General features: G+C 46.4%; 1 protein-coding gene across 1 annotated transcript; it reads right to left on the bottom strand.

The window, feature by feature from the left end:
• LOC123484099 (histone-lysine N-methyltransferase SETDB1-B-like) lies at positions 1–15,841 on the bottom strand. The gene is made up of 25 exons (XM_045214074.1): positions 15,751–15,841; positions 14,281–14,484; positions 13,866–14,035; positions 13,674–13,717; positions 12,901–13,006; positions 12,588–12,761; positions 12,308–12,512; positions 12,130–12,203; positions 11,743–11,933; positions 11,346–11,475; positions 10,985–11,138; positions 10,665–10,808; positions 10,185–10,521; positions 9,770–10,031; positions 7,773–7,863; positions 7,483–7,599; positions 7,139–7,308; positions 6,000–6,257; positions 5,680–5,841; positions 3,253–3,425; positions 2,997–3,016; positions 2,699–2,826; positions 2,086–2,339; positions 633–721; positions 1–484 (listed from the first exon to the last, which is right to left on the bottom strand). The coding sequence occupies exons 1-25, from the start codon at positions 15,765–15,767 to the stop codon at positions 367–369; spliced, it is 3,792 nt and encodes a 1,263-aa protein (XP_045070009.1). The 5' UTR covers positions 15,768–15,841; the 3' UTR covers positions 1–366.
• Positions 15,842–17,482: the final 1,641 nt, after the last annotated feature.

Below are 17,482 nucleotides of genomic sequence, written 5' to 3'. Positions count from 1 at the left end.
TGTGGAAAACAGGATTTTATTCAGTTGTGAGAAGAGCACAGTTTGGTCTGAATTCACAGACACAGTCAAATACAAGTGGGCATTCAGACAAAACAGTAAAGAATTACAATACTAAAATACATCAGCAATACATAGCAAAAAGAATATGGAGGGGAGGAGGAAAAGAAGAAAAGAGAAAGGGGGAGAGATACTCTTGTGGGTGCAGGTGTCCCCAGGTTAGCATGGTGTGTCCTTACAGCAGGCTTCTACACTCAGAGAGGAGACAGAGTTATAGAGTGGTCTCTTCCAGCTGTCCTCCCTCTGGAACTCCAAGAGAGATAAGATGAAGAAATAGAGGGATGAGATGGAGGTATAGAGGGTGGTCTCTTATAGCAGTCTTCCTCTGCACTCCGTTGAGCCACAGCAGCACAGCAGCTCCTTGCCCTCCACACTGCCAACCTCGTAGTTATAGTCCCACGTCAACTCTGTCCCTGCCCGGATACGCCTGCACACACACATGTTAGTAGATTATTAAAAGTGGTCAACATTCACAAGTGCTCAGCACAAAACCACACATCAAATAATACATGTCTTTATCAGAGTAACAGGGTCTTACCACATCTATGTAACCATGTCTAACACAGAACACTCACTTGCTGGCGAAGAAGGCCACCCAGGGGAAACGCAGGTCGTGTGTGTCTACAAACACATTCTGGACAAACAGGTTAGCACTGCAGCTATGCTGTAAGGAGGAGCGATGAGAGGGAGAGAAGAGAGAGAGCTTAATTCCCTTTGTCAAATTACATTTAACTCCACTTAATTAAACACACGCCAGGGTTTCCGTTAGGAAAATGTGTCGCCGTATGCATTGGGTGCGTAACCTGAGTAGGGCGTCCACCCACGGTGCTCAGAATCACAGAAATCACATTTAGAATATGATAATTCATATTAACAGAACATGAAAGTCCAGGATACAACGATATGCAGTCCTTCCCAAATTCTGATGTGCACTTTGAACACATTTCACATTATTTTCCTCAGCCAACAAGACTAGTAACAAACAACACTATCATATGTCAATCTACTATAGTAGAAAAGTTTAGGCTACCTATTCTATTGGTCAGCTTGTCGAGAAAGAAATAGCCTATACAAACAGACTCTGGGACAGTTGTGGGACGATAGTTGAGGAACATTTAGCTTCACATTATAAGAGCAGCAATGTGTACAAGGCAGCAGGCTACGTGTGAATGTTCATTCAATAATGTAATTAGTGGTAAAACACTTGTCAAAAGGGCACTGCATATGTGAGCAGTTTCATGTGACAGAGATGAAAATATCAGTTAGAAATGTAGAAAGAGGAGATCTAACAGGCTTCTTCGAAGCAAGGTAAGACATGCCTCATAATATGTATTAAAACTTTCAGGTTTCAAACAATTAAGTATGTTTTTAAAATGCATACTGCCTCCAGTTCATTGCAAAGTGGTGTGTGGCGCACTGATGAAGCCTGCCTTCCGTTGCTGTTTGATACCTGCGTTCAAAACAACTGGGAACTTGGAAATCTCCGACCAGACTTCAGTGCGTTCAAGACAACTGGGAACTGGAGAAAAAAGTAGCTCCAACTGGGAAAAATAGTTTCGAAAGGTCATCCAACTCGGGCCTCTTTCTAGAGCTCCGACTTCCCGACCTGAAGATCACGGACGTCATGATTTGACCTTGAGTTCGCACTTGTCTTGAAAGCACCACAGGATGCTGCAGCAGCAGCTCTTATGCTGTCTGACAGATTCTCCACTCAAAGGCTCTGTACACGTGTGAAACATAAAATACATAACGAATATACTGTACACACGCGCCAATTTCATTTCACTAAATTATGCAAACGTACCTATAGACCGATAAGCATGACCAGTCAAATGTATTTCCATCAACTGGTATTTCCATCAATGAATAGGCTAAAAAGCATTATTTCGCAATGGGATTTTTTCTTCTACGGGACAATTGGCCGGCGGAAATTGTATTTATCGGCTTTTCTATGTATTTATTTTGTAAATCGGACAAAAGCCAGCTATTACCGGCTAATGGAAACTCTGACACACACGTAACACTCACGTTGAGGTAGCGTCCCAGGTTACCCTCCAGCTTGGCGTCGATGATGTAGCAGGACTCCTCGCCATCAAAGAACTGCCGTGTGTTTTTAGGTCCACTGTCTCCTCCGTCCCCACCCTTACCCTGCGCCCCTCCGTGGCCCCCCGGGCCTCCCCCTGGCCCTATCCCAGCCCCTCCAGTCTTCACCATCAGGCCATGGGAGTTCTTCAGGGCAATGCCTCGTGTGGACTTCACAGCCACCTGCCTCTTCACCGCACCTGAGACAGGAGGCAAGGAGAGGAGACATGGAGAGGGAGGAGAGGAGGCAAGGAGAGGGAGGAGAGGAGGCAAGGAGAAAGAGGAGAGGAGGATGAAGGGTCAATTCAGGGAAAAGAACCACAATAACAGGTCTGGCAATACCTGATATAAAGCACAGAGATCTATGAACCCACCGCCCCAAATTCCCCCTCTCCTCACCTTGCATGCGTTTTCCCCTCCCCCATTCTTCTTCTTCCCCCCTGCCACCTCAACCCCTACCTCTCTCCCTCCTCTCCTCACCCTGCGTGCCTTTCCCTCACCCCATCCCCCCCGTTTCCCTTCCGCCTTCCTGTTCTCCCCCTACTTCCCCCCTCCTCACCCTGTGTGCGTTTCTCTCTCTCCTTGTTGTCGTCAGATCCAGAGCTGATGGTCTGGACGTCATCACTGTCCGACAGCGTCATCACATCCTGTCTCTTCACTCCCTCCGTCTTCACCGATTGGTTACCGCTGGGGGCGCAAAAACACACAATTACCTTACAGACTCACTCAACGTTATCTAATGTTATTCATATGGCACATTTTACCAAGTACATTTGACATTGTGCAACACAGGCCTAAAAGAGCCAAGCCAGGGTTAAATAGGTTGAAATTACATTTCACAATCTTTCATTACGTACCTTTTGTGGTCTCCGGGCTCCTAGAACAGAGAACACATGAGAAGGTGTATCAGTATCCAATCACAGCACCGGAACACAAATCACTCATTAATAAACATGAGAAGGAATCAATCATTTCATGAGAGGGTGTCCAATCAGAACACCAGGAGATGAAAGCAAGAGATCGAGGCTGATCGATTTCTCCTAATATATGTAATAGGATCTACACAAAATAGCTGAGGTGGATATGGACTCCTCTCTTCCCCCTCTCTCTCACCTTCTTCTCTATCTTCAGTCCCTCCATCTTAACAGTGGCCTGGGAGGTAGAGGGTTGGTTGGTGAGCCAGGATGCTACTTTACTCTTCCCACTCTCCTCCGGCATGGGGGGCGGCTTCCTGTCTTCCTTTCCCCCCACTGACACACTCATCCCATCCTTACTGTCCTGGCTCCCTGGATGGGGGGAGGGAGACAGGATGAGGGAGGGAGGAGGTGACAGAAAATATAAATATAATTTTAGATCACACTGCAACATGGAAAAATGTTAAATGCAGCTGTTTTTCTCAATATCAAATATATCTGGGTAACAATGAAGTACCTTACTGTGATTGTTTTCAATTAAAATAGTAAAAACATCTATATATTGTTTCTAGAAAATTGAAATTTCTCAAGCAAGAATCTTGCTAGGACTGTCTGGGAGTATTTGTATTTTTGTATTCATTAAGGATCCCCAGTAGCTCCTGCCGAGTGGGGAGGGGAAAACAGAAAACTAGCTGTTATTGGCAGAGACGTTTGGAACTCTTTCTTATTAACTAATTTACTGCCCAGTGATGTCACCAAGCAGGACAAAACTCCATCACACCACAACAGGCTGACATTTCAGGCGGTCTTTTCAAATAGCTCTTACACTAAAAGGGCATTATCATCCTTTTCACAATTTCACAGTATTATTCCAACCTCTTCAGTGTGGAAATATACAGTGGGGAGAACAAGTATTTGATACACTGCCGATTTTGCAGGTTTTCCTACTTACAAAGCATGTAGAGGTCTGTAATTTTTATCATAGGTACACTTCAACTGTGAGAGACGGAATCTAAAACAAAAATCCAGAAAATCACATTGTATGATTTTTAAGTAATTAATTTGCATTCTATTGCATGACATAAGTATTTGATCACCTACCAACCAGTAAGAATTCCGGCTCTCACAGACCTGTTAGTTTTTCTTTAAGAAGCCCTCCTGTTCTCCACTCATTACCTGAATTAACTGCACCTGTTTGAACTCGTTACCTGTATAAAAGACACCTGTCCACACACTCAATCAAACAGACTCCAACCTCTCCATAATGGCCAAGACCAGAGAGCTGCGTGAGGACATCAGGGATAAAATTGTAGACCTGCACAAGGCTGGGATGGGCTACAGGACAATAGGCAAGCAGCTTGGTGAGAAGGCAACAACTGTTGGCGCAATTATTAGAAAATGGAAGAAGTTCTAGATGACGGTCAATCACCCTCGGTCTGGGGCTCCATGCAAGATCTCACCTCGTGGGGCATCAATGATCATGAGGAAGGTGAGGGATCAGCCCAGAACTACTTGTCAGGACCTGGTCAATGACCTGAAGAGAGCTGGGACCACAGTCTCAAAGAAAACCATTAGTAAAACATTACGCCGTCATGGATTAAAATCCTGCAGCGCACGCAAGGTCCCCCTGCTCAAGCCAGCGCATGTCCAGGCCCGTCTGAAGTTTACCAATGACCATCTGGATGATCCAGAGGAGGAATGGGAGAAGGTCATGTGGTCTGATGAGACAAAAATATAGCTTTTTGGTCTAAACTCCACTCGCCGTGTTTGGAGGAAGAAGAAGGATGAGGACAACCCCAAGAACACCATCCCAACCGTGAAGCATGGAGGTGGAAACATCATTCTTTGGGGATGCTTTTCTGCAAAGGGGACAGGACGACTGCACCGTATTGAGGGGAGGATGGATGGGGCCATGTATTGCGAGATCTTGGCCAACAACCTCCTTCCCTCAGTAAGAGCATTGAAGATGGGTCGTGGCTGGGTCTTCCTGCATGACAACGACCCGAAACACACAGCCAGGGCAACTAAGGAGTGGCTCCGTAAGAAGCATCTCAAGGTCCTGGAGTGGCCTAGCCAGTCTCCAGACCTGAACCCAATAGAAAATCTTTGGAGGGAGCTGAAAGTCCGTATTGCCCAGTGACAGTCCCGAAACCTGAAGGATCTGGAGAAGGTCTGTATGGAGGAGTGGGTCAAAATCCCTGCTGCAGTGTGTGCAAACCTGGTCAAGACCTACAGGAAACGTATGATGTCTGTAATTGCAAACAAAGGTTTCTGTACCAAATATTAAGTTCTGCTTTTCTGATGTATCAAATACTTATGTCATGCAATAAAATGCAAATTAATTACTTAAAAATCATACAATGTGATTTTCTGGATTTTTGTTTTAGATTCTGTCTCTCACAGTTGAAGTGTACCTATGATAAAAATTACAGACCTCTACATGCTTTGTAAGTAGGAAAACCTGCAAAATCGGCAGTGTATCAAATACTTGTTCTCCCCACTGTATATAAAACACAGGAAAATCACATTTTTGACTGCACCGGGCCTTTAACATAATTTCTTACTGCCATGTCATTATTACAGTTCCAGCCTTACAACTGAGGGTTGAAGTTAAGTGCACACACACCTTCCTTGGCGCCCTTGGCCTGGCGGCGAGTGGTGTAGCTCCTCCACACAGAGCTGGAGCTGTAGTAGGGGTCCTTCACAAACGTGTCGTCTGAACTTTTGTCGTTGTTCGACTCCTCATCACTATCCCCATCCTTAGAGGAGTCACCACCAGCACCCCGGGCTGATGGAGAGAAGGATGTCGTAAAACGGTAAATGGTGTTATTTGAGACTCTAGGTGAGTCCTAAATGGCACCATAATCCCTATATCGTGCACTACTTTGGCTCTGGTCAAAAGTAAAAGCCAGACTCTTTCTAGACTATTAAACTGTGACCCCTCACCTTTGCCGGCGGGGTTGGTAGCATTGGTTCTCTGGGGGGGTTTGGGAAGGGGCTTGTTCTGCAAAGCCAGGGAGGAGGAGGGGGGGTTCTTCAGCCTGGACATGTCCACCCCGCTCCCGTCGCTGTCTGAGCAGTGGGCCTCACTCTCATACCCTTCCTTGAAGTTCTCCACACTCTCTATGTGGTCCAGGTTAGCAAAGTACTCATCACCCATCTCCAGACCCTCCTTGTCTGCAAAGTCATCTGTCAGAATCTTACCTGGGAGAGAGGAGAGGGAGAAGAGCGTAAGGGAGGAGAGAGAAGAGTGAGGGAGGAGAGAGGGAAAAAAGAGTGAGGGAGGGAGAGAAGAGAGTGAGGGAGGAGAGGGATGAGAGGGAAGAGAGAGAGAGAGAGAGTGCCATCACAGCAGCAAGATTTGTGACCTGTTGCCACAAGAAAAGTGCAACCAGTGAAGAACAAACACCATTGTAAATACAACCTATATTTATGTTTATTTATTTTGTACTTTATACATCATTATAACACTGCACATAGCCATAATATGACCTTCGAAATGTATATTCCTTTGAAACTTGAGTGTAATGTTTACTGTTCATTTTGATTGTTTATCTATTTCACTTGCTTTGGCAATGTAAACATATGTTTCCCCATGCCAATAAAGCCCATTGAATTGAGATGAGAGCGGGAGAGAGGAGAGAGGGAGAGAGGAGAGAGGAGAGAGAGGGAGAGAGGGAGAGAGGGAGAGAGGGAGAGAGGGGAGGGAGAGAGGAGAGCGGGAGAGAGGGAGAGAGGAGAGAGGGAGGGAGCGAGAGAGGAGAGAGGGAGAGGAGAGCGGGAGAGAGGAGAGAGAGGAGAGGGGGAGAGAGAGGGAGAGAGGGAGAGAGAGAGAGGGGGAGAGAAAAAGGGAGGTAAAGGATATATGAAACCCTTTCTATGTTGTTATTCATTCTGCATACATCTGTAGGCATGTAAACAATGCCATACACTTATAAGGAGCCATGTGCTGTTATGAATGCTTATGACAAGTCTTAATATGCAGTCCACTTCCTACATGCAATGTGAATACCGGTACATACTGTTATCCATGTGTAAAGCCTGCTATAACACTGTTCTGTCCCCTCCTCCACCTAGTGACGTACCGGCGTAGATGCAGACGAAGGATCCCTTGGCCACATCGTCCAGACAGCGGATGCCCCAGCCTTTGTTCTGGGTCTTAAAGAGCTGCAGCCTCACCTGCAGACCGTGCTGCACCAGACGGTTACTACACATCTGACTACAACACTTACAACGCTTATTACACTCATATATCCTGAGAGAGAGAGGAGAGGAGAGGAGAGGAGAGGAGAGGAGAGGAGAGGAGAGGAGAGGAGAGGAGAGGAGAGGAGAGGAGAGGAGAGGAGAGGAGAAAGAGAGAGAGAGAGATTAGTACGAGGGACGTCTGTATTTGTGACTGTGTGTGTGTTTGTGTGTGTCTGTCTCTCACCCGGTGGGCAAACACTCCTCCAGTCTCTTTTGTGTGTATCCTGCAGCGTGGTTGATCTGTGCTCCAGGAGTACAGGCTGTGGCCTGCAGGGTCAGCTGGTGACACGAACACTTGGACCTGCAGAACACATACACACAATCCCCATTTCAACACATTAAATTGACTAAATGAGTTAATCACTGATTTAACAATTGGACAGGTGAAATATATGTAGTGGAAGCCATGCAGAAGGACAGAGCCCAGATGAGGGGTCACAGAAGGGTCAGAAGGTCAAGAGTGATAGTACTGACCTGTCCCTGCAGCCGTCGGTACAGTCACAGCCCACCAGGAACTCTGGACTGGTGTTGATGAACACTCCGTCTTCAGGGATACGCTCCTTACCTGGCAAGACACAGATAACCATCAGTCATTGACATCTTCAGGAATTACACTGCCTTCAGAAAGTATTCAGACCCCTTGACTTATTCCACATTTTGTTAGGTTACAGCCTTATTCTAAAATTGATTAAATAGTTTTTTCCCCCTCATCAATCTACACACAATATCCCATAGTGACAAAGCAAAAACTGGTTTTTATAAATATTTGCTAATTTATAAAAAATAAAATAAAACATGAAATATAACATTTACATAATTATTCAGACCCTTTACTCAGTACTTTGTTGAAGCACCTTTGGCAGCAATTACAGCCTCGAGTCTTCTTGGATATGACGCTACAAGCTTGGCACACCTGTATTTGGGGAGTTTCTACCATTCTTCTCTGCATAACCTCTCAAGCTCTGTCAGGTTGATGGGGAGCGTCGCTGCACAGCTATTTTCAGGTCTCTCCAGAGATGTTCGATCGGGTTCAAGTCCGGGCTCTGGCTGGGCCACTCAAGGACATTCAGAGACTTGTCCCGAAGCCACTCCTGCGTTGTCTTGGCTGTGTGCTTAGGGTCGTCGTCCTGTTGGAAGGTGAACCTTCGCCCCAGTTTGAGGTCCTGAGCGCTCCGGAGCAGGTTTTCATCAAGGATCTCTCTGTACTTTTCTCCATTAATCTTTGCCTCGATCCTGACTAGTCTCCTAGTCCCTGCCACTGAAAAACATCCCCACAGCATGATGCTGCCACCACCATGCTTCACCGTAGGGATGGTGCCAGGTTTCCTCCAGACGTGACCCTTGGCATTCAGGCCAAAGAGTTCCATCTTGGTTTAATCAGACCAGAGAATCTGGTTTCTCATGGTCTGAGAGTCTTTAGGTGCCTTTTGGCAAACTCCAAGCGGGCTGTCATGTGCCTTTTACTGAGGAGTGGCTTCCGTCTGGCCACTCTACCATAAAGGCCTGATTGGTGGAGTGCTGCAGAAATGGTTTTCCTTCTGGAAGGTTCTCCCATCTCCACAGAGGAACTCTAGAGCTCTGTCAGTGACCATCGGGTTCTTCGTCACCTCCCTGACCAAGGCCCTTCTCACCCAATTGCTCAGTTTGGCTGGGCGGCCAGCTCTAGGAAGAGTATTGGTGGACCCGAGCTTCTTCCATTTATGAATGATGGAGGCCACTGTGTTCTTGGGGACTTTCAATGCTGCAGAAATGTTTTGCTACCCTTCCCCAGATCTGTGTATCGACACAATCCAGTCTTGGAGCTCTAAGGACAACTCCTTCGACATCATGGCTTGGTTTTTGCTCTGACATGCACTGTCAACTGTGGAATCTTATATAGACAGGCGTGTGCCTTTCCAAACCATGTACAATCAATTGAGTTTACCACAGGTGGACTCCAATCAAGTTGTAGAAACAGCGCAAGGATTATCAATGGAAACAGGATGCACCTGTGCTCAATTTCGAGTCTCATAGCAAAGGGTCTGAATACTTACGTAAATGAGGTATCCGTTTTTTGTTTTTAATACATTTGCAAAAATATCAAAAAAACGGTTTTCGCTTTGTCATTATGGGGTATTGTGTGTAGATTGCTGAGGAAATGGTTTTATTTAATCCATTTTAGAATAAGGCTGTAACGTAAGAAAATTTGGAAAAAGTCAAGGGGTCTGAATACTTTCCAAAGGCACTGTATTCACCATAGAATTAGAACTTCACTAATCCCATTCATCCCAATATTCTAGTTTTATGACTTCATCTCAACTGAATATCAAATGACTCCCTTTTGCTTAGTGTTGTGTAGCTAGCGCACCACCATTGGCCCGAACTATACAGGAAGACCTAGGGCTCTGATGGGTAATAATTTGATTGAGGCCTGTACAGTAACTCAAGGCCTATTTACTGATTAAGTAATCCCCCCCCCCCATCCTCCTCACTGTAGGCCACGTCGGGCGGCGGTGTGACGTCGATCTCATTGACGCAGGACAGGGGAATGTCCTCGCGGCCGTTGGTGATGTCTCGGATGTAGTAGTAAGGCTTCTGGGGCTGGAAGCGCCGGTCGACCAGGACGTAGGGGTCCAAGCAGAACATCTCCAGGAAGATAAAGTCACAGCGCGTCTGGAAGAGGTAGCGCTGGATCTCCGCCATGCTGCGCAGACACAGCCCACATGGAGACTTGTAGATCACATGGAACGACATCTGATGAGGGAGGAGGGGGGCGGGGAATTGAATTGGGGAGAGCGGGGGGGGGTGAGAGATAGTTCATACCAAAATCTGTCCCCCCTATAATGATCCCAACCGTGCTTCCTGAAAGATAAAATACTTCTCAAAGCTATTTTTCTCTGTCTTTACCTTGCGATTGACTCTCCGTCGCCCCGTCATGCGTCTGAACTCGTACAGTAGAGGGGTGAGCAAGGGGTTCCTGCCCCGGTGCATATCTGCTCTGGAGGGCCGGATACGGTTGAGACAGGCAGGCTGGCAGGTGTGAGGCAGGTAGAAGATGCGGTCTGTAGGGGCGCGGTACGAGGGCTCGTGGGGAATCCGGTCGTTACTGAAGGTGTATGGGGTCACTGTGGGTGCAGGGGCGGTCGGAGGGGCTTGGGGAGGAGGGGGCAGGGACTGCTGCTGGTGTTGCATAGGCTGTTGGGACGTGAGAGTCTGGATGTTGCCAGTCTGAAGGACATACATTCTGGAGAGGGAGCGGGAGAGTGAAGATAGAGTTATGAATAGATTCCTATAAAACTTTGCATATTTGTGAGTGTGGCTGTTTAGTAAGAGATTATGTTTTTTTAATTTTTATGATCATATATTTTCCTGTCCCCTCTCTCTCACCTGGATGAGTTTCCAGGAGAACCAGTTGAAGGTTGGGGCTGTATGGCTTTAGGGGCGTGGCTATTACTGGCCAATCCAGAGCGAGAGCCTCCTGGAGGGGGAACGTACGGAGAAGTACTCTTCTTAGCCATCTGATACTTAGGACTGTTGAGGGGGTGGGGGGAGAGAGAAAGACAAAGAGACAGAGGAACAGGAGGGAGGGAGGGGCGATCAGGGAGAAAAAGGGGTAAATGTAGCAGCGAGGGGGGAGAGAGAATGTCGATTTTCAAGGAATGTCACAAGGTTTACACTGTGTGATTCTGTGTGTGTGTGTTACTCACTCTGTGCGTGCAGGCTGATTGGGCTGGGAGGGTGTAGGAGGGATGGAGGATGGTGGGGAGAGGGGATGGAGGGAATTAGTGGGGGTCCCGCTGGGGGTTGCGCTGTTCCCCCCACTGTGATACTGGACCACTGGCCCCTTGGTCCTCAATGCTCCTACAGAGACACAGATAAAATAGTTAACGACATCACAATGAAGTAGAGATTAGAGTTAACCAATGAAGGACAGGCCAAGGTCCCATCAGGTACAGTATAATATGTGATCCCGCTGGGTTATTAAAGATGGATTGATTGGTTAAGTGATTGGTTTGTTTGTCCATATATTGATAGGTTAATTGATTGATTGACTAGAGTGAGTGTTACCCATGTTGGGGCGTGTCCTCTGCTGGCCAGCCATCTTCTTCTCCTGGGTGTTGGCACAGTTGGTCTTCAGGTTGAACATGGGCTCCAGTCTGGTTGAACCGCGGTAGATCCACTCACTACGCTTGTCATCCTGGAGGAGAGAAACAGTAGATAGATTACCCAGAGAATCACTTTCATTCATTCAATTGCTTTATCTTATCCACTTTATTTTCATATTTTGTTGAGTGTCAAGTCTGCTGAAGTAGTATAAAAACGTGATTCAAAACAAGAAACTCAAATAAAATACTTTATAATGGTATCCCTGTTTATAACATATGCTGTGACCATCATGTTAAATCAGACTATAAATAACGTAAAGTTTGGTGGTAATCAAATCCCAGTGATGATGTCATCATACCAGGAAGAGGATCTTGACGAGGCTGCCGTCCACCTCCTCCACTCTGCTCCTCCACCACGTCCCCTCCCACTCTGTCTTGATGACCTGGCCTGCCTTCAGCAGCACCATGGGCCTGTTGGGGTACGAGGTTATATACTCCTCTATGAAGTCTTTACACGACGCATCCTCTATGTCCTCCCATGTACGCTTCACTGGGGGAGGAGAGAGAGTGAGGGGGGGAAGAGAAAAGATGAGAGGGGAGAGATAGAGAAGATGATGGTGGAGAGGAAGAGGGGTAGGGGAGAGTGAGAGAGAAGATGTGAAGATTGTAAACTGTGGTCACATCCCAAAACCAAATTGACAGGAAAGAGAGGAGGAGATCAAGAGAAGGAAAGAGAGGGTTCTTACTTGGTCTGCAGACAGGGTAGAGCTCAGGCAGGGTCACGTAGGAGGCATAACCGTCGTCAAAGAAGATCAGGAACCTGAAACACACATAGACAACCGTTGAAACACCTCCGCAACCCTTCACCAAACACACAGAGGATATTTGAAACATGCTCACACACACACACACACAGCTTCTCACCTCATGCGGTTTTTGTTGTTGGGCATCTCTGCTACGATGCCCGCGTAGAGCCAGACCTGGTTGCCGTCCTTGTACTTGGCGACCACCCTGGCTCCCACGTATAGCCTCTCCAGGGTGGGGTGGTAGTGAAACGCTATGTGGTTCCCAGACAGTAGACTCTTCCCCTTGTTCTCAAACTTCACCTTGTACTTACTGTAACCATTACCTACAAACACACACATTCTTAATGTCAAACTTCACCCTGTGCGTGTGTGTGTGTGTGTGTGTGTGTATGTCTCACCGACAGGGTTGATGGCGATGAGCATTCCGCTGTGCCAGGTCTTGGTGCGTTTCTTTCCCAGAAGACTCATCTCCAGTTTGATCTCATCATCCTTCAGGGAGGGGTTAGGCTGGGTGGGTGTGTTCCTGGGTGTGGCCTGGGACACAAACACCGCTGGCATGGGTACCGGGCCACCTACACACACACAAAAGAAAACGCATGTGAACTTTTGCGCAGTATGTACACACACAAAGACAAGAGAGAACGCCACCTAGTGACCCGGAGGAATATATCAATCACACAGACATATAGAATGGCACATTTGTGCTATTACCTGGCTGTTGTATAGCAGGGCCGGAAGAAGGGTTCTTGTTGACTGTCTGGGCCAGCTTCAACACCTGCTGGGAGGAACGCTGGAGCGCTGCCGACGCCTCCTTAAACTACAGGACACACGTACGCGCACACACAAACATAATTAACACATACATATGGATATTGTTCAAACTTATTTCTGGCTTTCACCTACCACCTGTGTATGTATGGGGGGTAGTGAGGAAGGGATATAGAGAGAGAGACAGGGAAGGGAGAGACAAAGTGAAAGAGACAGCGAAGGGAGAGACATGGAGGAAGAGAGACAGGGAGGAAGAGAGACAGGGAGGAAGAGAGACAGGGCGGAAGAGAGACAGGGCGGAAGAGAGAGAGAGGAAGAGAGACAGGGCGGAAGAGAGACAGGGCGGAAGAGAGACAGGGCGGAAGAGAGAGAGAGGAAGAGAGACAGGGCGGAAGAGAGACAGGGCGGAAGAGAGACAGGGAGGAAGAGAGACAGGGAGGAAGAGAGACAGGGAGGAAGAGAGACAGGGCGGAAGAGAGACAGGGAGGAAGAGAGACAGGGAGGAAGAGAGACAGGGAGGAAGAGAGACAGGGAGGAAGAGAGACAGGGCGGAAGAGAGACAGGGCGGAAGAGAGACAGGGAGGAAGAGAGACAGGGAGGAAGAGGATGAGCTTCAACACCGGCTGGGAGGAACACTGGAAAGCTGTAGATAACAGGGTCAATTAATACACATTCAATTAACACGCGTGTGTGTGTGACTAATTCTCTGTTCTCACCATTGCATCCTGGACAGGTATCCCAGGTTTCTTGGGTGGAACCACTGTGAGAGGAAAGAGGTCAGAGAAGAGACAGGAAAGAAACAAGGTTAGACATTCGCTCCTGTGTTTTATACTGGAGCTGCCCTTCTGGACAGGTTTCCTTTGATAAACATATTGTTTATCTCACTGGGAGTAAGTGTCAGTACGTACGTAAGCCCACAGCGATGACATCATCATCGTCATCATCATCGTCAATTTCTATTACATCAGAGGACAGAGCCCCTCCCACTCCGCCCTCATCCTCTGAAGAGCTCTCCTTGTAGACCAGCCCCATCTTACTGTAGGTGGACTTCACCAGAGCCTCACACTCCACTATGGACCTGACACACACACACACACAAAATGGAGAGAATCACACAGACGTTAACACACACACACCAGTCCTATTTTACAGTAAGCCGGGCCTCACATTCTTCTATAGACCTGACACACAGACACACACAGGAGAAACACACAAACATCAACACACACACATCTTTCCCATCTCCCTAAAGGCTTCCACTCTACTATGGACCTGAGAGAGAAACAAACAAAACATCATGATCATCCCCCCACACACACTCACTGGTTGGCGTTGTTGAAGAGTTTGTCCACCACCTCCTCTTCCTTCTCTTTGTTCTCCACCCATTCCTTGAGCTCAGCAAGCTGGGCCTTCCTCTGGCGGACTGCCTCGCTCCTCTCCACCTCCTCTTCTATCCACTTACTCAGCTCCTCCAGAGAAACACCCAGCTCCTCCTCCAGACCAGAGTCCCAGCCCTCCACCTCCATCCTGGGGGGACAGATAGGGAGGGGGGGGGGTAAGCAGAGAGTAAGAAAGCAATGGGAGTAGCGGAGAAGGGTAGGCAGCGAGAGAACAGACTGCGTGAAGACGAGGCAAAGAAAGTGAGAGAGATTTTATGGAGTTGGCTAAGATTACATTGTTGCTGGTGTTAGCCAGCCAGCTAGCAAGCCAACTACACAGTATCCTGAAACCTGTTTTAGTTTCATGGCCGATTAAACACGTTGGGACTAAAACTCACCTGTACAATCTCTTGAAATATCACCCTAGGTAGTTTATATTGTCACAAAGGTCATGCATTGCAAGTGTTTTCAATTTCATGTGATCGTCGCATTGTTTTGAAATGAGGGACCACTGTGCCTGACTATGCAGGGATATTGACACTCAAGTGCTCATGTCATGTTAGTTGTAGTCTTGAAGATTCTAAAATAACGCCTTTAACTAATCAAACTAATCAATCAATCAATCAATTTTATTTTATATAGCCCTTCTTACATCAGCTAATATCTCGAAGTGCTGTACAGAAACCCAGCCTAAAACCCCAAACAGCTAGTAATGCAGGTGTAGAAGCACGGTGGCTAGGAAAAACTCCCTAGAAAGGCAAAACCTAGGAAGAAACCTAGAGAGGAACCAGGCTATGAGGGGTGGCCAGTCCTCTTCTGGCTGTGCCGGGTGGAGATTATAACAGAACCATGCCAAGATGTTCAAAAATGTAATTTAATTTAACTAGGTCAAAAGAAACATTTGAAACTCTCGTTAATTGGAATGAAAACTATTGTCATCAAAAACCTTTCACACCATTTGTAAATCATACTAAAAAAATGTTTTTACTACAACCTCCAAACGTTACATCGTCAAAAGGTTAACACAGCGGTGCGCAGAGAAGACGCGTTTAGCAGTCCAAAATATTGTACTGTAGTAGCGTTAAATGAAATTCCTGGGCGAATGCAGTTTTTAAAGTAAGTGCATTTGTGAACATAATCACAGTGGATGTTCATTTATCGGATAAGTTGTGTTTATTCAAACAATCTTGCCAACTCGCAAGTTACCTTGCAAGCAAGCTAACGTTACTGAGCTGGGGAGGCAGACTAGTTAGCAATTTAGCTAGCTATGCTAACAAGCTACATGCAGTTCAGTCTTTTGTAGTTGGCTCCTCCAAGTGTCCTCTAAATCTATATCCACTCACAGTATAATGCATCTGCAACTAAAAAATTGTTCATGAATCGAGACAATTTTTATTGAAGTTAATGAACTCACCCATCATTATTGTCCATTATCCAGGTATTCAGCGAGAAAGCTACAGACCACTCACAATACCCCCCCTCCGCATACAACTTCTTCTCCTGTCACTTTCCGGCAGACTAGACGCTGTGTTGCGTATTGCTGCCCTTACAGGTCGGAGTGCGGATTGCACCATCTAACCCTACACCTATACACTTTCCCCAAAAACCCACCACCCCATCCCTCTACTTTGGCCCTAAACGATCCTACATCAGGCAGTCGGCCTGGGATGATGGAACCCCTTTTCTCAAAACTTCCTGTAGATCTTCTGCACTAAAATCTCTCTGCTGCTGCAACTACCATCTATCCAGGTGGAAATAGTACTCAATTCTCATACTTGAGTAAAATTAAAGATACCTTAATAGAAAATGACTCAAGTAAAAGTGAAAGTCACCCAGTAAAATATTACTTGAGTAAAAGTATTTGGTTTTAAATATACTTAAGTATCAAAGTAAATGTAGTTGCTAAAATATACTTAAGTATCAAAAGTAAAAGTACAAATAATTACAAATTCCTTATATTAAGCAAACCAAATGGCATAATTGTCTTGTTTTTATTTATTTACGGATAGCCAGGGTCACACTCCAACACTCAGACATAATTTAAAAACAAAGCATTTGTGTTTAGTGAGTCCACCAGATCAGAGGCAGTAGAGATGACCAGGAATGTTCTCTTGATAAGTGTGCGAATTGGACCATTTTCTGTCCTGCTAAGCATTCAAAATGTAACAAGTACTTTTGGGTGTCAGGGAAAATGTATGGAGTAAAAAGTACATACTTTTCTTTAGGAATGTAGTGAAGTAAAAGTAAAAGTTGTCAAAAATATAAATAGTAAAGTACAGATACCCCAAAAAACTACTTAAGTAGTACTTTAAAGTATTTTTACTTAAGTACTTTACACCACTGCATCTATCTTCTGGGATTTCTGCTCCATCACTGCAGTGCAGTTGATCACAATGGCTATTACGCAAGAAATCCAACCTTACTAAAACACATCCTTTCTGGCTCTCTCTCCAGGCCTACTCACTGGGTGCCTCCCAGTCGACTCACTGACCCTTGGGCTATCCTCTACTCTCTTCACTGCCTCAGCATAGGAAACTTTCTGCCCCACTCGATCTCTGGCAATCTCAACCTGTCTCTCTCTCACAGGGTACTTCGGATCCCCAGCTGCATGGGACCACCATAGTTGACACACTGTGCTTTCTCTATCCCAACTGTACACTCCCTCTAACTATGCCCTCCTGCACATTTCTCACATCGTGGGATCTCCCTTCTATACACTGCTGCAATGTGTCCGAATCCTTGGCACCTAAAGCACCGAAGTGGGTTCAGAACATAGGCCCTCACAGAATAGCAAATATAACCTAACCTGACCTTATCAGGTAGAAACTCTGTGTCACAGCTCAACAAGACAGACAGGGTATTCTCAGTCTCGCCATTGCCACCGGGTCTATGTCTCACCAAATAGCGGGCGTCACAAACACTAGGAATAAAACAAAAAAAGAGCTTTTTGAACGGTCATCCAACTCGGAATTCCAAGTCGGAAACTCGGGCATCTAGTCTAGAACTCCAACTTTCCAACCTGAAGATCACTGACGTCATTATTTGACCTCGTTTTTTTCCCAGAGTTCCCAGTTGTCTTGAAAGCACCATTAATGCTGCATTCGTAACCAAGTGGGAGGTGGGAATTTACAAGTTGTAAAGTTGTA

This window comes from Coregonus clupeaformis, unplaced genomic scaffold (assembly GCF_020615455.1).
Source record: "Coregonus clupeaformis isolate EN_2021a unplaced genomic scaffold, ASM2061545v1 scaf0195, whole genome shotgun sequence".
NCBI classification, from domain to species: Eukaryota; Metazoa; Chordata; class Actinopteri; order Salmoniformes; family Salmonidae; genus Coregonus; species Coregonus clupeaformis.
The sequence above is the reverse complement of the archived record's forward strand: the minus strand, read 5'-3'. Positions and strand labels throughout refer to the sequence as shown.